This window comes from Oryctolagus cuniculus, chromosome 13 (genome assembly GCF_051225735.1).
Source record: "Oryctolagus cuniculus isolate XC-2025 breed Fujian yellow rabbit chromosome 13, ASM5122573v1, whole genome shotgun sequence".
Lineage (NCBI taxonomy): Eukaryota > Metazoa > Chordata > Mammalia > Lagomorpha > Leporidae > Oryctolagus > Oryctolagus cuniculus.
Genome location: NC_142879.1, coordinates 39,057,409 through 39,076,605, shown reverse-complemented (window position 1 = coordinate 39,076,605; position 19,197 = coordinate 39,057,409). Strand labels below are relative to the sequence as shown.

The 19,197-nt window shown below is 46.7% G+C and overlaps 1 protein-coding gene across 1 annotated transcript in view; it reads right to left on the bottom strand.

Moving 5' to 3' along the window:
- PARP1 (poly(ADP-ribose) polymerase 1) overlaps positions 1 to 14,421 on the bottom strand; it is a 45,472-nt gene extending 31,051 nt beyond the window's left edge. The window contains exons 1-2 of the mRNA XM_008268352.5: positions 14,119 to 14,421; positions 10,179 to 10,344 (exon numbers count right to left, since the gene is read on the bottom strand). Coding sequence (XP_008266574.1) covers positions 10,179 to 10,344; positions 14,119 to 14,238 — 286 coding nt within the window. The 5' untranslated portion in view covers positions 14,239 to 14,421. The remainder of the gene's footprint in view (positions 1 to 10,178; positions 10,345 to 14,118) is intronic.
- Between the last annotated feature and the right edge of the window lie 4,776 nt (positions 14,422 to 19,197).

The following is a 19,197-nucleotide window of genomic DNA, read 5'->3' as shown; positions in this document are numbered from 1 at the left end:
AAGAAATGGATGTTTGCTACAAAACGTATACGGTACTGAACAAGGACGAGAAACGCCAAAATTGTATTGAAAAAGGACAAAGTTGGAGGAATCACACTGCACAATTTCGTGACTTATACAAAGTTACAGTAATCAAGATGCTACTAGGGCTGGCTGTGGCGCAGTGCGTTAAGCTGCCAACCGTAGTGCCGGCATCCATGAGTGCCAGTGTGAGTCCCGGGGGCTGTACTTTTGATTCAGCTCCCTGCTAATGCACCTGGGAAAGCAGCAGCATGACCCAGTGTCAGGGCCCCTACAGCCACACTGGAGACCTGGATGAAGCTCTTGGCTCCCAGCTTCTACCTGGCTCAACCCCAGCCCTTGGACATTTGGGGAGTAAACTGGTGGATGGAAGATCTCTCTCTGTCCCTCCCTCCATCTGGAACACTGCCTTTCAAATAAATAAGTAAATAAATCTTAAAAAAAAAAAAAATACAATGGTATTGGCAGACAAGTCAATCATGACACAGAGATCCATACTAATAAGCAATTAACTGGTCTGACAAAAAACCAAAGCAATTCAATGGGGGAAATGAGTCTTTCCAAGAAATGGTACTGAACAATGGGTTGTCCACATAGAGCAAAATTCCAACTTCTTTCGTACACCTCAAGCCAAAATCAACAGATCTCACAGCTAAATGTGAAAGCTGACACTACAAAATCTTTATGAAAAACAAAGAATGATCTTAGAGAAGGCAAAAATTTCTCAGGAGACAGTAAGCACCAACTAAAAAACGAAAATAAAATCAATCTGGAGTTTATCAAAATTAAAAACGACTGCTCTTCAAAAGATGCCAGTAATTAAGTAAAAAGGCAAGCCACAGACTGGGAGAAGGTGTTCATGATATTAACTCCAGCAAAGGACTTGCACCTAGAATATACAAGTAACTCTTACAATCCAAGAATAAAGAAAAGTATTTGAGTATCTCTTATCCAAAATGCTCAGGACCAGAAGTATTTCAGATTTTTGATTTTTCTGGATTTTGGAATATCTGCATATACTAATAAGACATTTTGGGGTGGGACCCAGGTCTAAACAGGAAACCCATTTGCTTCATGCATACCTTATACACACAGCCTAAAAGTAATTTTACACAGCATCTTTAGTGTGCCTGCCTTTTGACTGTCAATCATCTTGAGTTCAGATGTGGAAACTGCTACTTGTGGTGTTATGTCAGTGCTCAAACTTTTGGATTTTGGAGCTTCAGGGTAGGAATGCTACTAGGAAGCCTACTGAAATGGCTGATATTAAAAGAATGACTGTGTCAACTCTTAGTAAGGATGTGGAGGAACCAAAACCCTCACATACACATGGGAATATAAAATGGTACAGCCACTTTGGAAAACACTTCTGCAGAAATAGTGATTCTAGCAAAGGGCTGCCCTCAGTGATAAGGAAAAAACCAACACAAGATGATCTGGACAAGTCTCAAAGTCTCACAGATGCGATGCTGTGTGAAGGTAGCCCATGAAGGAAGGAGCACTTGTGATTCTTCCCTTCCTGAAATTCGAACAGCTGGTACCTGGGTAGGGGGAAAAAGGCACAAAGAGAATTTCCTGGAGTGACAGGAAATTTTTATTTATTTATTTATTTTTGATAGGATGAGTGGACAGAGAGAGGAGAGAGAGACAGAGAGAAAGGTCTTCCTTTGCCGTTGGTTCACCCTCCAATGGCCGCCGCGGCCGGCGCACCGCACTGATCCGAAGGCAGGAGCCAGATGCTTCTCCTGGTCTCCCATGCGGGTGCAGGGCCCAAGGACTTGGGCCATCCTCCACTGCACTCCCGGGCCACAGCAGAGAGCTGGCCTGGAAGAGGGGCAACCGGGATAGAATCCGGCGCCCCAACCGGGACTAGAACCTGGTGTGCCGGCACCGCAAGGTGGAAGATTAGCCTAATGAGCCGCGGCACCGGCTGGAAATGTTCTGTAACTTGAAACAGGGTATATGTTAGATGTGTGCCCAAGCTCATTGAGCTGCATCCATCAGATATGTGCATAATATCCTATGTAACATAGTTTTAAAATTCAACAGACAACATCAAAGAGACAAGCAAAGGAGAAGACTGATATGACTACATGACCATTAACCAAAAACAATATGTAGCCAAAATACAAGACAATACTCAAGAAAAATGTCAAAATGAGAAAGTATTTGCAAAATGTTATGACAAAGATGTAGTCTATTTTACACTTCATTGAGAAAAAGACAAAATATTCCATAAGAAAAATGAAGCAAGGACATAAATAATGATCTGTTGGGGGTTGGTTCCAGGACCAAGAGGTAACAGAATGCAAGGATGAGCCAGTCGCTTACATAAAAGCTCACAGTATCTGCATACACTGTATGTTTACTTTAAATCACCTCTAGATTGCTTTTACACATAATCCTGTGTTCTCTAGGGCATGACAAAAAGTCTATACATGCTTAATACAAATATAATTATATGTAATTTCTTTCTTTCTTTCTTTTTTTTTGACAGGCAGAGTTAGTGAGAGAGAGAAAGAGAGACAGAGAAGTCTTCCTTCTATTGGTTCACTCCTCAAAAGGCCACTAAGGTCGGCACGCTGCGTTGATCTGAAGCCAGGAACCAGGTGTTTCCTCCTGGTCTCCCACGAGGGTGCAGGCCAAAGCATTTGGGCCATCCTCCACTGCCTTCCTGGGCCACAGCAGAGAGCAGGACTGGAAGAGGAGCAACCGGGACTAGAACCTGGCGCCCATATGAGATGCCGGCGCTGCAGGCAGAGGATTAGCCAAGTGAGCCCCAGCGCGGCCCCATGTAATTTCTTTTCAATGACATTTTTGATCTAAGCGTAGTTCAATCAACAGAAGAAAATCAGTCCGTGAAGAGGGGTTGACTAATGCAAAAGAGGGGGGAGGGATTAACCTAATAAACATGACAAAATGTTACCTCACTAGCAATGAAATTCACCTAACCAGGAGAGAAATGAAAAAGAACAATTACACTTAGGAATGCTGTAGAGGTAGAGAAATGGGTATGTTATGCATCACTGGCATTAAGTGCAGCTGCCATAAAGCTATTCATCTGGGCAGTAATATATACTGGGCAGTAATTCTACTTTTTGGAATTAAACAACTGTTCAGGTGCCCAGGAGGCATAAGAAATCTGCACGTCTATTTGTAACTTAGCAAAAGCCAAGACAGCCTGGATGTTGGCTCAGGCATTTACCACCAGCATAACTTTGGCCCAGGTGACCTAACTTCTCTGTACATAAACTTCCTTTGTTATAAAAACAGATACAAGCCTACTGTAAGAACTCCAAATTAAGTGCTTAGAATGGTGTGTGGAATTCAGCAACATCTCAACAAATATTATGTAGCTTCAAAAAAACAACGGCAGGGACCAGCTTTGTAGTATGGCATGTAGTATGTACCATGTAGGTTAAGCTGCTGCCTGCAACTCTGGCATCCCGCATTGGACAGGCAGTTCAAGTCAAGTCAAGCTGCTTAGCTTCAGATCCAGTTCCCCGCTAATGCACCTGAGAAAGCAGAAGATGGCCCATGTGTTTGGGCTCCCTGCCACCATGTGGGAGACCTGGATGGAGTTTTTGGCTCTCAGCTTTGGCCTGATCCAGCTGTGGTTGTTGCAGCCATTTGGGGATGTGAACCACCAGTTGGGACAGCAATCAAATAAATTCAAAATATATATATATAAATTACAGAAGTCTATAACTTTTTAACACTAAAAGAGTGGATATTAAGTTATTTAATTAAGCTTATCAGCTGATCCTCTCCCTCTCCAGCTGTAAATCTAAATGCTATCAAGAGGGGCCAGAGCTGTGACACAGCAGGTTAATGCCCTGGCCTGAAGCGCCTGCATCCCATATGGGCGCCGGTTCAAGACCCTGCTGTTCCACTTCCAATCCAGCTCTCTGTTATGGCCTGGGAAAGCAGTGGAGGATGGCCCAAGTCCTTGGGCCCCTGCACCCATGTGGGAGATGCAGAGGAAGCTCCTGGCTCCTGGCTTCAGATCGGCACTGCTCTGGCTGTTGCAGCCAATTGGGGAGTGAAGCATCGGATGGAGGACCTCTCTCTGCCTCTTCTCTCTCTGTGTAACTGACTTTCAAACAAATAAATAAATCTTAAAAAAGAAATAAATGCTATCAAGAGACTTTCAGATAAGGTGGGACAGCACAGAGATACCCCAGGGCTACTCCTATTCATTTGTAAAAAGTTCAAAACCTTGGCCGGCGCTGCGGCCGGCATACCGGGTTCTAGTCCCGGTTGGGGCGCCGGATTCTGTCCCGGTTGCCCCTCTTCCAGGCCAGCTCTCTGCTGTGGCCAGGGAGTGCAGTGGAGGATGGCCCAAGTCCTTGGGCCCTGCACCCCATGGGAGACCAGGAAAAGCACCTGGCTCCTGGCTCCTGGCATCAGATCAGCGTGGTGCGCCGGCCGCAGCGCGCCGGCCGCGGCGGCCATTGGAGGGTGAACCAACGGCAAAGGAAGACCTTTCTCTCTGTCTCTCTCTCACTGTCCACTCTGCCTGTCAAAAAAAAAGAAAAGAAAAGAAAAAAAAAAGTTCAAAACCTTGTGTCTGCTGCAGCTCTGCCTACACTGCCCAGTGCCCTGATCTGGAATCCTGTATCTCTTTACTACGGGGAGCTTCCTTCATCTTGGGGTCTCAGAATTCCTTCTCAGTTTGGTGGGAGGGAACAGCACATGCTCCACCCTGCAGACACCGACCTGAGACACCACTATAAACAACTCAAAAACAGAAAAAAATCTTGTTAAGAATGTAGAAAAACTGCAATCCCTAAGTGTTGCTGGCAAGAATGTGAAAAGGCACTACTGCTGTGGAAAACAGTATGCAGGTTCTCTGAAAAATCAAACACAGAATTCTCATAGGATCCAATGACTTCGCTTCCAGGTACACAGTGGGGACACCCAACAGGGAAGTAAAAGCGGGGTCTCTAACCTGTTTGAATCCCAGGTTCACAGCCACATTATTCACAATGACCAAAATGCGAAAACCACCCCACATGTCTAACAACATATGACTGAACAAACAAAATGTGGTAAATGCATACCATAAATGGAATATTATGCTTAAAAAGGAAGGAAATTCTGACACATACTACAACAGATATTAACCTAGAAGGTACTAAGATGAATGAAATAAGTCAGTCACTAAAGGACACACATAATCCACTCATGTAAGGGTATTTAGGGTAGTCAATTCAGAGACAGAGCAGCGGTTGCCAGGGCCTTGGAAGAGGGAGTTGGGAAGATGAGAAAGTTCTGAGGACAGATGCAGTATATGCATTTAATGCCACTAAACCGCACAGCCAAAAATGGCTGATGAGGATACATTTTATGTCTACTTCACCACAAAAGTTTTTCTGAGTAGGATCCCATTTCTGCAGGAAGGAAGAAATACCACACCCACACACATACCCATTGGTATTTTCTAAGGAGACAACCCCACAATGCTCACAACACTTATTTCTGAATGATAGAATCTGGTATGAATTAAACTGTTTAATATAAATGTATTAAATAATTATTATTAAATCATTAAATTAAATAATTAATATGTATATATAACATCTACACACACACTAGGCAATTAGTAGGTTGCATCTTAACTTTATGGCTACAAGGCCTTAACAAAACAGACACATTTACAGCAAACTTATTATGCCTTTCCATATTATAAAATTATAACTTGATACATTCAAGTTATAACTAGATATAACATATCTGGGTCTCTAAACCTATAACTTCTACAATCCTAAATACAAAAGAGAAATCAGCCACAGTTTAAGAAAGTTTTTCCTATACCAATCCTCTAAAACTGACACACCTCTGGATCCTTTCTTGGCAAACTCCCTATAATTTTGTTCACAACTGTGAGAGGTATCTCAATCTCACAGTAGTCCAAACGCAGCTGAGTCAAACCCATTGAGAGTTGCAAAAAGGACAGGCAGATAAAACACAATTTAACAATGGCAGAAGCAGTTCCCCAGGAAGGACAGTTCAGCTCCCACCAGCATTCTAGAGTCATGAGAACAGGTTAAACTGGGTCAATTTAGGAAGGCAGAGAAATGAGAATGCAGTCTCAGAAGATTTCTTTCCAAAAGTGATGAAAATGGACTTTTTAAAATTAAAAGGCAGCCAGCAAGTTAGTTTGCGAACATCAACAAATCAACCCTATAGTTTATATGGAGAGGCAAAAAGATGCTAACACAATAAGGTGGCCAACACAAATTTAATAATAAAGTTGGAGGACTGACTCTATGCAACCTGAAGACATTATAAAGTTACAGCTTACAAGACAGTGTGGTATTTGGCACAAGGATAAAAAGACCTACAGAACAGAAGAGAGACTAGAAATAGACCCAAACAAATACAGTCCGCTGATCTCTTGCAAAGGAGGAAAAAGAATCTTCTCAACAAATGGCGCTAGAATAACTAGACATACACATGTAGAAAAAAGAATCGACACAGATCTTATATCCTTCACAAAAAGTAACTAAAAATGGATTATAGGTCAGCGCCACAGCTCACTAGGCTAATCCTCCACCTTGCAATGCGGGCACACGGGGTTCTAGTCCCGGTCGGGGCGCCGGGTCCTGTCCCGGTTGCCCCTCTTCCAGGCCAGCTCTCTGCTGTGGCCAGGGAGTGCAGTGGAGGATGGCCCAAGTCCTTGGGCCCTGCACCCCATGGGAGACCAGGAAAAGCACCTGGCTCCTGCCATCAGATCAGCATGGTGCACCAGCTGCAGCGCGCTGGCCGCAGCGGCCATTGGAGAGTGAACCAACGGCAAAGGAAGACCTTTCTCTCTGTCTCTCTCTCTCACTGTCCACTCTGTCCAAAAAAAAAAAAAAAAAAAAAATTGGATTACAGACTTATATGTAAAACACAAAACCACAGCATGACACGGGGAACACCTAGGTGATCCTGTGTTTGGTGGTGACTTTTAGAAACAGCAGAGGCAAAATCTATGAAAGTAATCAGGACTGGTGCCTGCGATGCCAGCACCTGGACACCAGTTCAAGTCCCAGCTGCTCCACTTCCAATCCGGCTCCCTGCTAGTGTGCCTGGGAAAGCAGCGAAGTCCTTGGCCTCCTGCCACCCATGTGTGGGACCTGGATGAAACTCCTGGCTTTGGACTGGCCCAGCTGTAGCAGCTGTGGCCATCTGGGGAGGGAACCAGTAGATGGAAGATCTCTCTCTGTGTCTAACTCTGTCTTTCAAATAAATGAACAAATCTTTAAAAAAAAAAGTATTCAATAAGCTAGATTTTGTTAAAACTGAAAACTTCCATACCGTGAAAGATGCTGAAAAAGATCAGCCACAGACTGTTAGAAAATATCTACAAAGACATATCTGACAAAAGGGCTATTATCTAAATATACAAAGAACTCTTAACACTGAACCACAGGACACTAGGAAAGATGTGGAGCAATAGAACCCTCACTGATTGCTGGTGGGAATGCAAAAATGGTTTAGCCATTACAGTTTGGAAGTTCCTTATAAGATTAACTTACCATTCGATTTCCTGGTATTTATCTAATCATACTCCCTGGTTTTTACCTAAATGAGCTGAAAGTTTATATCTACACAAAAGACCTACCCATATTTTACTTTGTTTTTAAAGATTTATTTGAAAGTGAGAGAGAGAAAGATAGGTCTTCCAGCCGCTGTTTCACTCTCTGGATAGCCGCAACAGCTGGGTCTGGGTCAAGGCCAAAGCCAGGAGCCAGGAGCTCCTTCCAGGTCTCCCACATGGGGAGCAGGGGCCCAATCACTTGGGTCACTTTATACTTTCCCAAGCAAATCAGTAGGGAGCTGGATGGGAAATGGAACAGCCAGGTCAGGAACCAGTGCCCATATGGGATGCCCCTGCATCCATGTGGGAGACCTGGAAGAAGCTCCTGACTCCTGGCTTCGAATCAGTCCAGCTTGGGCTGTTGCAGACATTTGGGGAGTGAATCAGCAGATGAAAGACCTCTCCCTCCCTCTCTCTCTGTGTGTCTCTGCCTCTCTGTAACTCTGCCTTTCAAATAAATAAATAAATCTCTTTCTTTTTAAAAGTAAAATAATAAAATAATAAAAATACAAAACACCTTAAATAGACCAATGGAATGGAAATTCTTCAAAGGACCCAAAGCAAAGGGATTTTGTCTAAGGCAAAGCAGTGGGGGAGAAGGTAATCTAGTCCATACGGAGTTGGGGAATCCAAGCTGTGACCTGGGGGAGAAAACCCAAAACCGGGCCATACCTCATACCACACATAAGGACAAATTCCAAATAGGTTAAGTCTTTGCATTTTAAAAGAAAGAAAGAAAAAAACCCATTAACTACATGGACTGGGCCCAGCACATTCCCCTTTCCAGGCCTGGGCCACTTGCCCCACTGAGAACAGTGACCACCAGAGCCACGGCTGCAGGCCCTGATGCCGCCACCCTCGGGGAAGCGCCAGCCTAGCCTCACCTCCAAAGACCACCCCACAGGAGGCTCAGCACCTTGACCACAGGGGACTGACAGACCTGGGAAGCCTCTGCCTTCTCCCGCTACTCCCAGATGCAGGTGCGGCTATGGGCCGTGAGGCAGAGCAACGCGAGCAGGAGTGTACTGCAGTAACTGCACTTGGGGTGAGCCCGGACTGACAAGAGACAGGACAGAAATGTGTAACGGACGAGGCGTCTTGCTTCCTCCGCGGGGCTTTTTTGCAGCTCAGTGGCAGAAGCCAAGGCCTGTTTGGAGGCATCCTGCATGACCAAGCAATTGGCTGGTTCTTCTGAGGCTGTGGCCAGCTTGAAAACACCCCACCTTATTCAGCAGGCCCACAGGTACAGATAGAACCACGCCAAGGATCAAACATTTTCACAAAATAATCACTGCATCTGTCCTGAAAGTGACAGCCTTCGTTCCTTGTCATTATTCCCTAACCAACACCCTGTAACAACCCTATGCAGCATGTGCGGTGCACACAAGTTATCCCTGTATGCGAATGCTATGCCATTTGATATAAGGGCCTCAAGATTCTGGTACCCACAGGAGTCCAGGAACCAATTCCTACAGATGATGTGGCCATGGAGGGACAACTATATCTGCCTTCCTGCTTCCCTTTCTACCCTCTCTCTTGCTGCCCTAGGATTCTATCTCTGATTAAGGCATTTAATATCTCTGCTTTATGCTCTGTCCTCTAGACAGCACTAGGAGCCAAGACATAAGAGGAAACTATGGAGACAGTAAATAGACAGTGGCTGTCAGGGTGAGGTGTAAGAGGGAGGAACAGGCAGAGCACAGGCGACTGTCCAGGCGGTAACTCTTCTGCACAATGCTCTAAGGGTGGCAATGTGTCTTTCTCCATTTGTTCAAACCCACACAGTCACAACAGCAAGAGGGAACCCTAACTTAAATAGTCATGTGTCAAGGCAGGTCCACGGACTGCGACAAATGTGCCACTCTGGGGAATGTGGATGGCAGAGGAAGCTGCGGGGGAAACGGTGGTCAGGGGGTACACAGGAACTCTGCTCAGTTCTCTTTTCAAACTCAAACTGCACTTGGGCCTGGTGCTGTTGTGTAGTAGGCTAAGCCTCCCCCTGAGGTGCCGGCATCCCATACAGGCACCAGGTTCATATCCTGGCTGCTCCTCTTCTGATCCAGCTCTCTGCTATGGCCCGGGAAAGCAGTGGAAGATGGCCCAAATGTTTGGGTTTTTGCACCCATGTAGGAGACCCAGAAGAAGCTCCTGGCTCCTGGTTTCGGATGGGCTCCAGCAGTTGTGGCCATTTAGGGAGTGAATCATTAAGGGAGCCATTGTGGCCATTTAGGAAGAGGATGGAAAACCTCTTTCTTTCTCTCCCACTCTCTGTCTGTAACTCTACCTTTCAAATAAATTAAAACCCCAAAACAAAAAACCCCTCAAACTGCCCTATTAGAAACATAAGCAAAACAAGGATTTAAACACTAGAATGCATTTCAAGTACCTGGGGGAAAAATACCACTCAACAGACAACGCTGGTGCAGTAACCTCAGCACCAGACTCCTAAAACTCACATGTGCCAGAGAACGAGCTGGGAGGCTTTGGCTTTGCTTTTTCAGAAAAGTGCCCCCTGGCAGCTTTGGGAAGGGGCTGACTCCCACGGCTGGCCTCCCCAGTCTGTACGCACCAGTCACCCCGCCGGCCTCCGCCGTCTTCTTGACTTTCTGCTGGTCATCCCACCGCAGCTCAGAGAAGCCATCCACCTCGCTGTCGGGCTGCCGGATGGAGTGGCCCACCTTCCAGAAGCAGGAGAAGTGGTACCAGTGTGGGACCTTCCCATCGAACATGGGCGACTAGAAGGAGGGGAGACAGAGGGAGGTAAGTGAGCCGCTCACCATGACCCTGACTCACCCATGCCTACTGTAGCTCCAGCTTCTAGCATGGGACCAACACGGGACACCCGTTCTCCCCGTGGGCCTCTTCACGCGGAACTGCAAATGCACGAGAAGCAGCACCCAGGAAACACACCTCCTCCCAAGATCTTCCCTGAGAGCTCAGAAAACGTGCCCCCTGCTCCCGAGCCCATTCTCTCAGGCCGCAAAGCCAGGCCAGCAGACCCGCAGCACTTCAGAACAGAGCTTGGCCCCCTGTCCCTTTGAGCCACACACTGCTACGTTTCTGTGGTTCGCCTCTCACAACACACCTGCTCAGTGTCATGGCCCTACGGCTCCTGCCGGGAAAGGCCAGACAACTGCTCCCGTCACGCCTGGACTCCAAGGGCCTGTGTGGCCCAGAAAGGGCTCTGTGAGGGCTCCACAACGAAGAATAATAAGGAACAAGACCCAGATAATGAGCAAGGCAGAAAAAATGTGTCAGAAGAAGCGTCAAGCTCTCAGCAGCAGCACAGATGTGAGCAGAATGAATTAACTTGTATGAGGGCAACACAAAAGAGGACAGTTCGGGGCAGCAGGCCGGCAGGTCTGTCAGCTCATCCCCGGCCTCCAGGGAGTGCAGCCACTTGCAGACTTCTCCTCTGGACGCATTTTCTTCCCTGTGACCCTTCACACTCAGGCTGGCCGGGACTTAGCGGCACAGGGCCCTTCTCCGTGACGGGGTCAGGTTCTGCTCCCACGCCCCAGCACTGTCTGGCTTCACAGACTGGATGGTGACAGTGACTAGGCACAGGGATGAGCCCTGGCATTTCTTGGGCTCCTCGTGCCTTTTACAAGCCATCCTGTGTAACCCTACAACCCGGCTCTAGGGGGCAACCAGCACCCCTATTTCACAGATGGAGACACTGAGGTTGCAGGTGGTGGTCACACATCGGCAGGAACTGACTCAGCTCAAATCTGAATGCGACACCGCAGAGCTTTCCAGCATGCTGCCTGCCAGAACAGCTTCTTAAAATTACCCAGACTGGGCTGCGACCAAATGAGAGGCACTGATGACACTACCTCCCCCCCCCCCCAGCAAGAGGGTAAGCCGTGGTGGGGTTTCTTCCCAAGCATGGGGACTGTGTTCTCAACCACTAGTGCTGCACACCCAAGGGCTCACTCACATCCCAAGCTTGGAAGATCACCAGAGCCCTATCCTTCAGCAAAAGAGCCCTTGAGCAACATCAAAACACGCTCGCCGCGATGTGCAGCCACACTGTACCACTAAGGCGCAGGATCTCTGTGCACCCGGCAAACATCTAGCAGCTAACGGTACCCACGTCCTCAGCCACCCACCGGCTGCTCAAATTTCCTTGTGTGTAACGCTGGCCACCCTTTTGGCCGGCCCACCCTGTGGAGAGGAGACACTCTACGCTCAAACCCTCTGGGAACACCCATCCTCCCAGTCAAAATGTAGGAGGGCCGGCAAGGCACAAGGGGAAGGCTGAAGTATCAGGTATTTGATTCTCAGAGAACAATCCTGCTATACAAATGTAAAAGAAGGTATTTATATTCCTGCAAGGAGAAGAAAGGCTTCTTTCTTTCACAGCCCAGCCCATCCCAGCAACTTGACATTCAGAACTGAAACTCCCTAGTCTCTTTCCCTATCAAGGAGGGCCCAGTACCGTTCAGCTTTATCGGGTTCAAGTTCCTCCTGGCTGACATTTCCACTAGAAGAGTCCTCCAAGGCTGGCCCTTTCTAAAATATGCAAGCTCACAAAGGAAATGGATTCTACTGAAAAACAATCAAACATTAAAGTAAATTGGGATTACAGTAACTGATGCACTTTAAAGTTATAAATAGCCAGACCTAGAGCTCATGCTAATAGCTACTGTAATTTTGTCAAGATTTTGACATAGCCCCAGCCATAAAGCAGCATGAAAATATTATAATTACCAGTGGTGATAAAAATCATAGGTCTGGGATGGCGCTGCAGCACAGAGGGGTTAAGCTCCAGCCTGTGATGCTGGCATCCGTATCAGGGCACTGGTCTGAGAACCAGCTGCTCCACTTCTGATTTAGCTCCCCGCTAATGCATCTGGGAAAGCAGCAGAAGATGGCCCACGTACAGGGGCCCCTGCCAACCACATGGGAAACCTAGTCAGAATTCCTGGCTTCAGCCTGGCCCAGACACTGCAGCCAATTGGGGAGTGAACCAGCAGATGGAAGATCTCGCTCTCCCTTGCACTCACACTCTCTAACTCTGCCTCAGAAATAAACAAGGAGAAAATCCAGGTACTGTTACTATGCCTTTGCGTAGCTGCTTACAATCAGGATTAGAGGAAATAAGGTGTTTCACCTCGAGTTCAGGGAAAACAGAGATGTAAATTTTTTCTCATCTGAATGCAAGGACTTCTAGAGCCCAATGTCCCAGACACCAGGCACAGGACCCTTGCCAACTTTGAATAGGCTGTCTCCTGTACTCAGGGCAAACCCAAAGAACTTAGTGGGGGGGATAAGGCTCTCCCCGTGCTTCCAACTGTTAAGCCCCGGGTACTCCTCTATCCTCACCCCTCCCCCCCAGCCCTGTTCACCTCCGACTGCTCTCCTGGAGCTCCATCTCGTGTCACCCACTTCCTCACAGCTCCCGAGGGTGGATTTTCCTTGCGTCACTAGACCCTAACACAGGGCCTAGAACTTACCAGGTACTCAGTACACGTCCATTGGAGGAACAGTACTGGGGATGTGTGCCAGGTACTGCGCCGGGGGAGGCTCTGGGGATTCCAAGAGGGCAGCCTCAGCCCCCGACAGGCTGTGAAATCAGGCAACGCAGGCAGAGCCGGCACTTGGGACCCACTTGGTCCATGTGTCCCGCTCTGGTGCCCTGTTCAGTACTGAGAAGCCTATGGAGGAGCTGGCCAAGCACCCCTAAAAAGCACCGCAGAAGCCAAATTACCTGGGCCCTGAGCACTAAGCCAGGGTAGAATCTTTCCGTTGAAGGTGACAATCTTTCCGTGGCAGGTGAGAATCAGGATCGAAAAGGCACACTGGCAGGGGCCAGTCCCAACCCCCCAGCTGCCCATCTCTGAACCTCTGCGAACAACATCAGAGGATCCCCAATCGATCAAAAAGTCCAGATGACCACTCGAAATAGCCGCAAATGCAGCAAAAGAATGAGTGTGTGAATCTGGAAAGTTTGGGGAAAATACCTTAAAACCACAAATCAGGCCCAAAACGAACGCACTACACAAAAATGCCACTGCCCTGCACAGGTTTCGCATAATTAGGATTCAAAATACGACAGCGGCTGTTGCAAGGGGAGCCAAAATTAGTTTAAGAAACGAAAAAAATCCCCACCAGCCAGTCTGGCTGGGAGACGTAGGCCAAAAACCTTGGAGAACAAGGCAGGTCAAAAATCAGAGCCGCTTCAGAAGGTCCGGCACACGTTTTCCTCGCCCTGAGGCCAACAGCAGTAAAATAAGAACTCCTGCACCGCCCAAAAACCAGAGAAGCGGCTCCTTATGGCGACGAGCGCGTAAGGAATCACCCGCTACCGGGTCTGTTTCCCGGGTTTTTCATGCTGGATGAGCGGACCTCCCGGAAGGGTCCACCAGGTGGGCCGCACGCCGCACCGGGAGCCGCAGCAGCGCCCACAGGCCCTGCGCGCCGCCCCGAGGCCCCCGCGGGCCCCCGGAGGGGCCCTCCGCCCTCCCACGCCGTGCCGCCCACAAAACGGCCCGCGCCGCCCGCACCTGCACCATGATGGCCATCCGGAGCGAGTCCTTGGGGATGCTCTCGCTGCATTTCTTGCAGGAGGCGCGCCCGCTCTTGGCGTATTCCACTCGGTAGAGCTTGTCCGAAGACTCCGCCATCCTCCAGCTCTCGCTCACCCTGGCCCCCGGAGCCCGCCGACACCGCCGCCGACGCCGCCTCGCCGCCCCGCGCGCGCGCGCCGCCCACCCGTGCGCCGCCCGCAGACGCCCGAGCGCCTAGGGCCGCCCCTGAGCACGCCGCGCCGACCGCCGCCGTCGCTCGCCGATAGATTGCTGATGCCTGGCCGCGGGCACGCCCCCGGCGCCGGCGTTCAAGGGGCGGGCAGCTAGCGCGCGCCCCTCGCTGGCCGCAGGAGCCGCCGTTTCCCAGACGCCCGCGGGGCGTCTGCGGGGCGGGCCGCGTGTGCGGTTCTAGCTCCTCCAGCGGCTGCCGGGGGCCGGGGCGGGGCTTGGAGCGCGCCACCTCTTTAACTGTTTTATCCGGGGTAGGCTGACGCATTCTCGCCTCGAATTCTGCCCCGACCCGTTTTGAGAAGGTGCCCTCTGGGATCCGAGAAGGCAAGGGGCTGGCTAGGAAACGTTGGCCCGGCCCTGGGCAGGCATGCGAATTTGCAGCCCCAAGACGGCTGGGACCGAACAGCCTCGGAAGTGTATTTTCCTTGGTTCTGGCCTAGAAATGCAGGACGCAGCTCCCGGGAGGATTAGCCACGTGCAGTGGTGCAGAGCGAGCGCTCTAAACATTAAGCTCCTCGCTAACTTGAAATTGTGGTAATTGCTAGACCTGTCGCCACTAGGTCGGATTTAATCTAGAACTATGTTTAAAAAAAAAAAAAAAAAAAAAACTACCGCTGGCTGGCGCCGTGGCTCACTAGGCTAATGCTCCGCCTTGCGGCGCCGGCACACCGGGTTCTAGTCCCGGTCGGGGCACCGGATTCTGTCCCGGTTGCCCCTCTTCCAGGCCAGCTCTCTGCTGTGGCCAGGGAGTGCAGTGGAGGATGGCCCAAGTGCTTGGGCCCTGCACCCACATGGGAGACCAGGAGAAGCACCTGGCTCCTGGCTTCGATCAGCGCGGTGCGCCGGCCGCAGTGGCCATTGGAGGGTGAACCAACGGCAAAGGAAGACCTTTCTTTCTCTCTCACTGTCCTCTCTGCCTGTCAAAAAAATAAATAAATAAATAAACCCAATGATTCTTTAAAAAGAAATCCCGTGCATGTTATTCACTTAAAACATTGTAACATAAGCGTGCTGTATGTATGAATATTCAGTTATGCTTACAGAGGACAAGAAAAGACAGGATGAAGGCAACTGGATAGAGTTAAGCATAAAGAAGGAAGCTAGTAGCTTGAGAATCTTGGGTGTTTAGTAGGCTGGGAGACATGGGCATAAGTTACACACTAGATGACAGAGGCCCAAGCATTTGGGTTATCTTCTGCTGCCTCCCAGGTACATTAAGGGGAAGCTGGATCAGAAGCAGAGTAGCAGAGTCTTAAATTGGCACACTGAGATGGATGCCCACCTTGCGATGGGCAGTTTAACCTGTTGTACCATGACACTGGCCCTAGTCTATCATATATTGTTGTCATCTTTGTTGAAAATCAATTGGCCATAAATCAATGAGTTTATTTCTGTTTTTTTTTTATTCTGTTCCATTGATCAATACGTCTGTTTTTATGCCAGTACTATACTATTTTGATTACTATACTTTTGTAACATTTTGAAATCGGTGTGATCCCACCAGCTTTGTTCTTCTTGCCTTAGATTGCTTTGGTTCTTCAGAGTCTTGCTCAGCCTGATTTTCATGACTATTAACCAAATACTTCAGGCAGGCTACTTTATAAAATAGAGAATTATTTTCGTTCACAGTTCTGGAAGTGCACGGTCAAGGGGTTGAAGGGCTTCCTTGCTGGCAGAGTCTCGAGGTGGCTTAGGGAATCCCATGGCAGGAGATAGGCGGTGTACACATGTGTCTGTGCCTCTTCTGGTCTCTGTCTTTTTCTTTAGAAATCCGTCAGGATCCAAACAATGACATCGACCCTACAGGCCTTACCTAATCTTCATCACCTCCCAAAGGCATGAACTCCCAGCCCCATACTCAGATAAGGTCTCCCCCGTTTAGAGCTTAACAGTGGGGATTCAGTTCCAACACATGAGTCATTTGTGGTTCCATATGAATTTGGGGGCAGATTTTCTGTTTCCATGCAAAATGATATTCTGATAGGGATGGTGCTGAATTTGTAGGTTGCTTAGAGTAGTATGGACATTTTTTTTTTTTCAAAATAAACTTTATTTAATGAGCACACATTTCATAAGTACAACTTCAGTAATATAGTGATTCTTCCCAACATACCTGCCCTCCCAACCCCCCATTTCCAGATCCATTCTCCATTAAGAAAAAAAAAAAACTGTTCCTTGACAGTCAAGACAAAGGCTGTTCGAGTCATTGCTTCTCACTGTGTCCATATCGCTTCCACAGGTTTCCTTTTAGGTGCTGTATTAGTTATCATAGGTCAGGGAGAACATATTTGGGATTGGCTCATTTCATTAAGTATGATGTTATTCAGATTCATCCATTTTGCTGCAAATGACTGGATTTAGTACTGACATTTTGACAATATTCATTCTTCCAGTCCCCTAACACAAGTTATTGTTCCATTTATTTATGTCTTCATTTCTTTTATCAATATTTTTTAGTTTTCAATATACAGATCTTATTTAACTTCCGTGGTTAAATTTAAATTTAGTGTTTTATTTTTGATGCTATTGTACGCCGATTTGTCTTATTAATTTCGTTTTCAGATTTGTTAGTGCATGGGAATGAAGAGAAAGTTTTTGTGTGTTGATTTTATACCCCGCAATATTACTGAATTTGTTGATCAGGTCTCAGAGTTTTCTGGTGAAGTCGTTAGGCTTTCCTGCATATAATATCATGTCATCAGCAAAACAAATGATTTCACCTCTTCCTTTCTCCTTTGGATGAGTTTATTCCCTTTTCTTGCCTAATTGCTCTGACTGGGACGCCCAGTACTAAGGTGAATACAAGTGAGAGTGGGTTTCCTTATTTTGCTCCTCTTTGTAAAGGAAAGGTTTCAACTTTTGACCATGGACTATAACATTAGCTGGAGCTTTTCCTAAATAGGCTTTTTACATTCAGGTTCTTTCCTTATTTGCCTAATTAGTTGAGAGTATTTCATCATGAACCAGTGTTAAATTTTGTCAAATGATTCTCTGCCTCTGTTGAGATTATCATGCGGCTTTTGTCTTTATTCTGTTAATACAGCGGATCACATTGACTAATTTATGTACGTCCCTCGATTTGTTTTTGAAGTGTTTGTGTACCTTAACAAATGATTATACCTAGTTTTGTCTACTAACCATCATACTAGAGATATAATTGGGTATATAATTGATTTATACAGTGTTATATTTTAAATTTGACTATGCACTTTTATCAGTGTTTTGTAACTTCATAATTTTCATATTACTATAATTAGTATTCTTTTCCTTCACCCTGAAAAATTTCCTTTAGTATTTCTTGTAGAAAAAAAAATCCAGGGATGATAAATTCCCCCAGCTTTTGGATATATGAGAAAGTTTTTGATCTCTCCTTTGATTTGAAGCACAAGATTACCATGTATAGTGCTGGCTGGCAATTTTTGCTTTGAGCTTTTAAAATGTTATCCATTTGCTCTAACCTCCTGAAAAACTTACTGATAGTCTTATGGTGATTCCCTTGTAGTTAATAAATCACCTTTCCTTTGCTGCTTTCAAAATTCTCTGTGTCTTTAAACTTTGACAGTTGGATTAGAATGCATTTTGGTGTAGGTGTCTGCATTCATCCTGTTTGGTCTTGGATCTGGATTTCTACTTCATTTTCTAGGCTTGGGAAGTTTTCTGCCATGATTTCTTCGACATGTTTTCTGCCCTCTTTTGTTTCTATTCTCTTTCTGGTATATCAGCAATTACATAAATTGTCTCACTGCATGATTTAAGTCCTTTCCTCTGTCTTCACACTTTCATTCTTTTTTAGTTTTATTCCTCAGATTGAGTGATTTCCAGTGACCTGTCTTCAAGTTCACTAATCCTCCTTCCACTTAATTGCACCTACTGTTATCCCCTTTATTGAATTTTCTAGCTTAGTTATGGTCTCCTTCACTTGTATGATTTCTACTTGCTACTTTTTAATGTTTTCTCGCTTTGTTGATGTTCTGTTTCTACATGCATTGCTTTCATGACTTCAGTGAGCACCTTTATGACTGCTGTTTTGAATTCCCAGTCAGGTAAATCACCTGTCTCCATTTCATTAGTATCAGTTTCTGGAGATTTATCTTATTTTTCTTTTTGCAATAGATTTTCCTATTTCTCTGTTTTCCTTGACTCTCTGTGTTGATTTCTGTGTATTAGATAAGACAACCAACTCTTCCAGTTTTGTTATATTTAACCTCATCCTCACCTCTGTAAAGAGACCTTTGTCTATATTCTGTTTAAGGAACCCTTTGGAAATTGTTTCCCTATTTTTTTTCTATTTAAGAGGTGGTAGAGAGTTCCATTGGCTCACTCCCCAAATGCCCAGAATAGTTGGGGCTAGGGTAGGCCACAGCTGGGGTCTGGAAACTCAGGTCATGTCTCCCATGTACTTGAGCTATCACCTGCTGCCTCCCAGGGTGTACACAGGCAGGAAGCTGGTGTCCTACCTGGCCTCTTAACCCCAAGAACAGATGCTCACCCCTAAGTAACCCTTTGAATATGTTGCTGTCTTCTGACACAGTGACTGATATAGTGTCTTCAATATTTGATTACTATCACAAATGAACACATTCTAACCATTATATTGTATATTTTCTAATGGCTGGGGTTTTTCACTTCTTGTTGTTAGATTACATTTCTTCATTTCTTTTGGTGTAGCTGTACCAAAGTTATAAACATTTTCTTTTTAAATAAAACTTCCTGGATTTTAATTTTTTCAATTTATTTGAGAGAGAAAGAGCACACAGTACAAGAACCCAATTGCTTGAGTCATCACCTCTGCCTCCCAGGATCTGCATTAGCAGGAAACTAGAG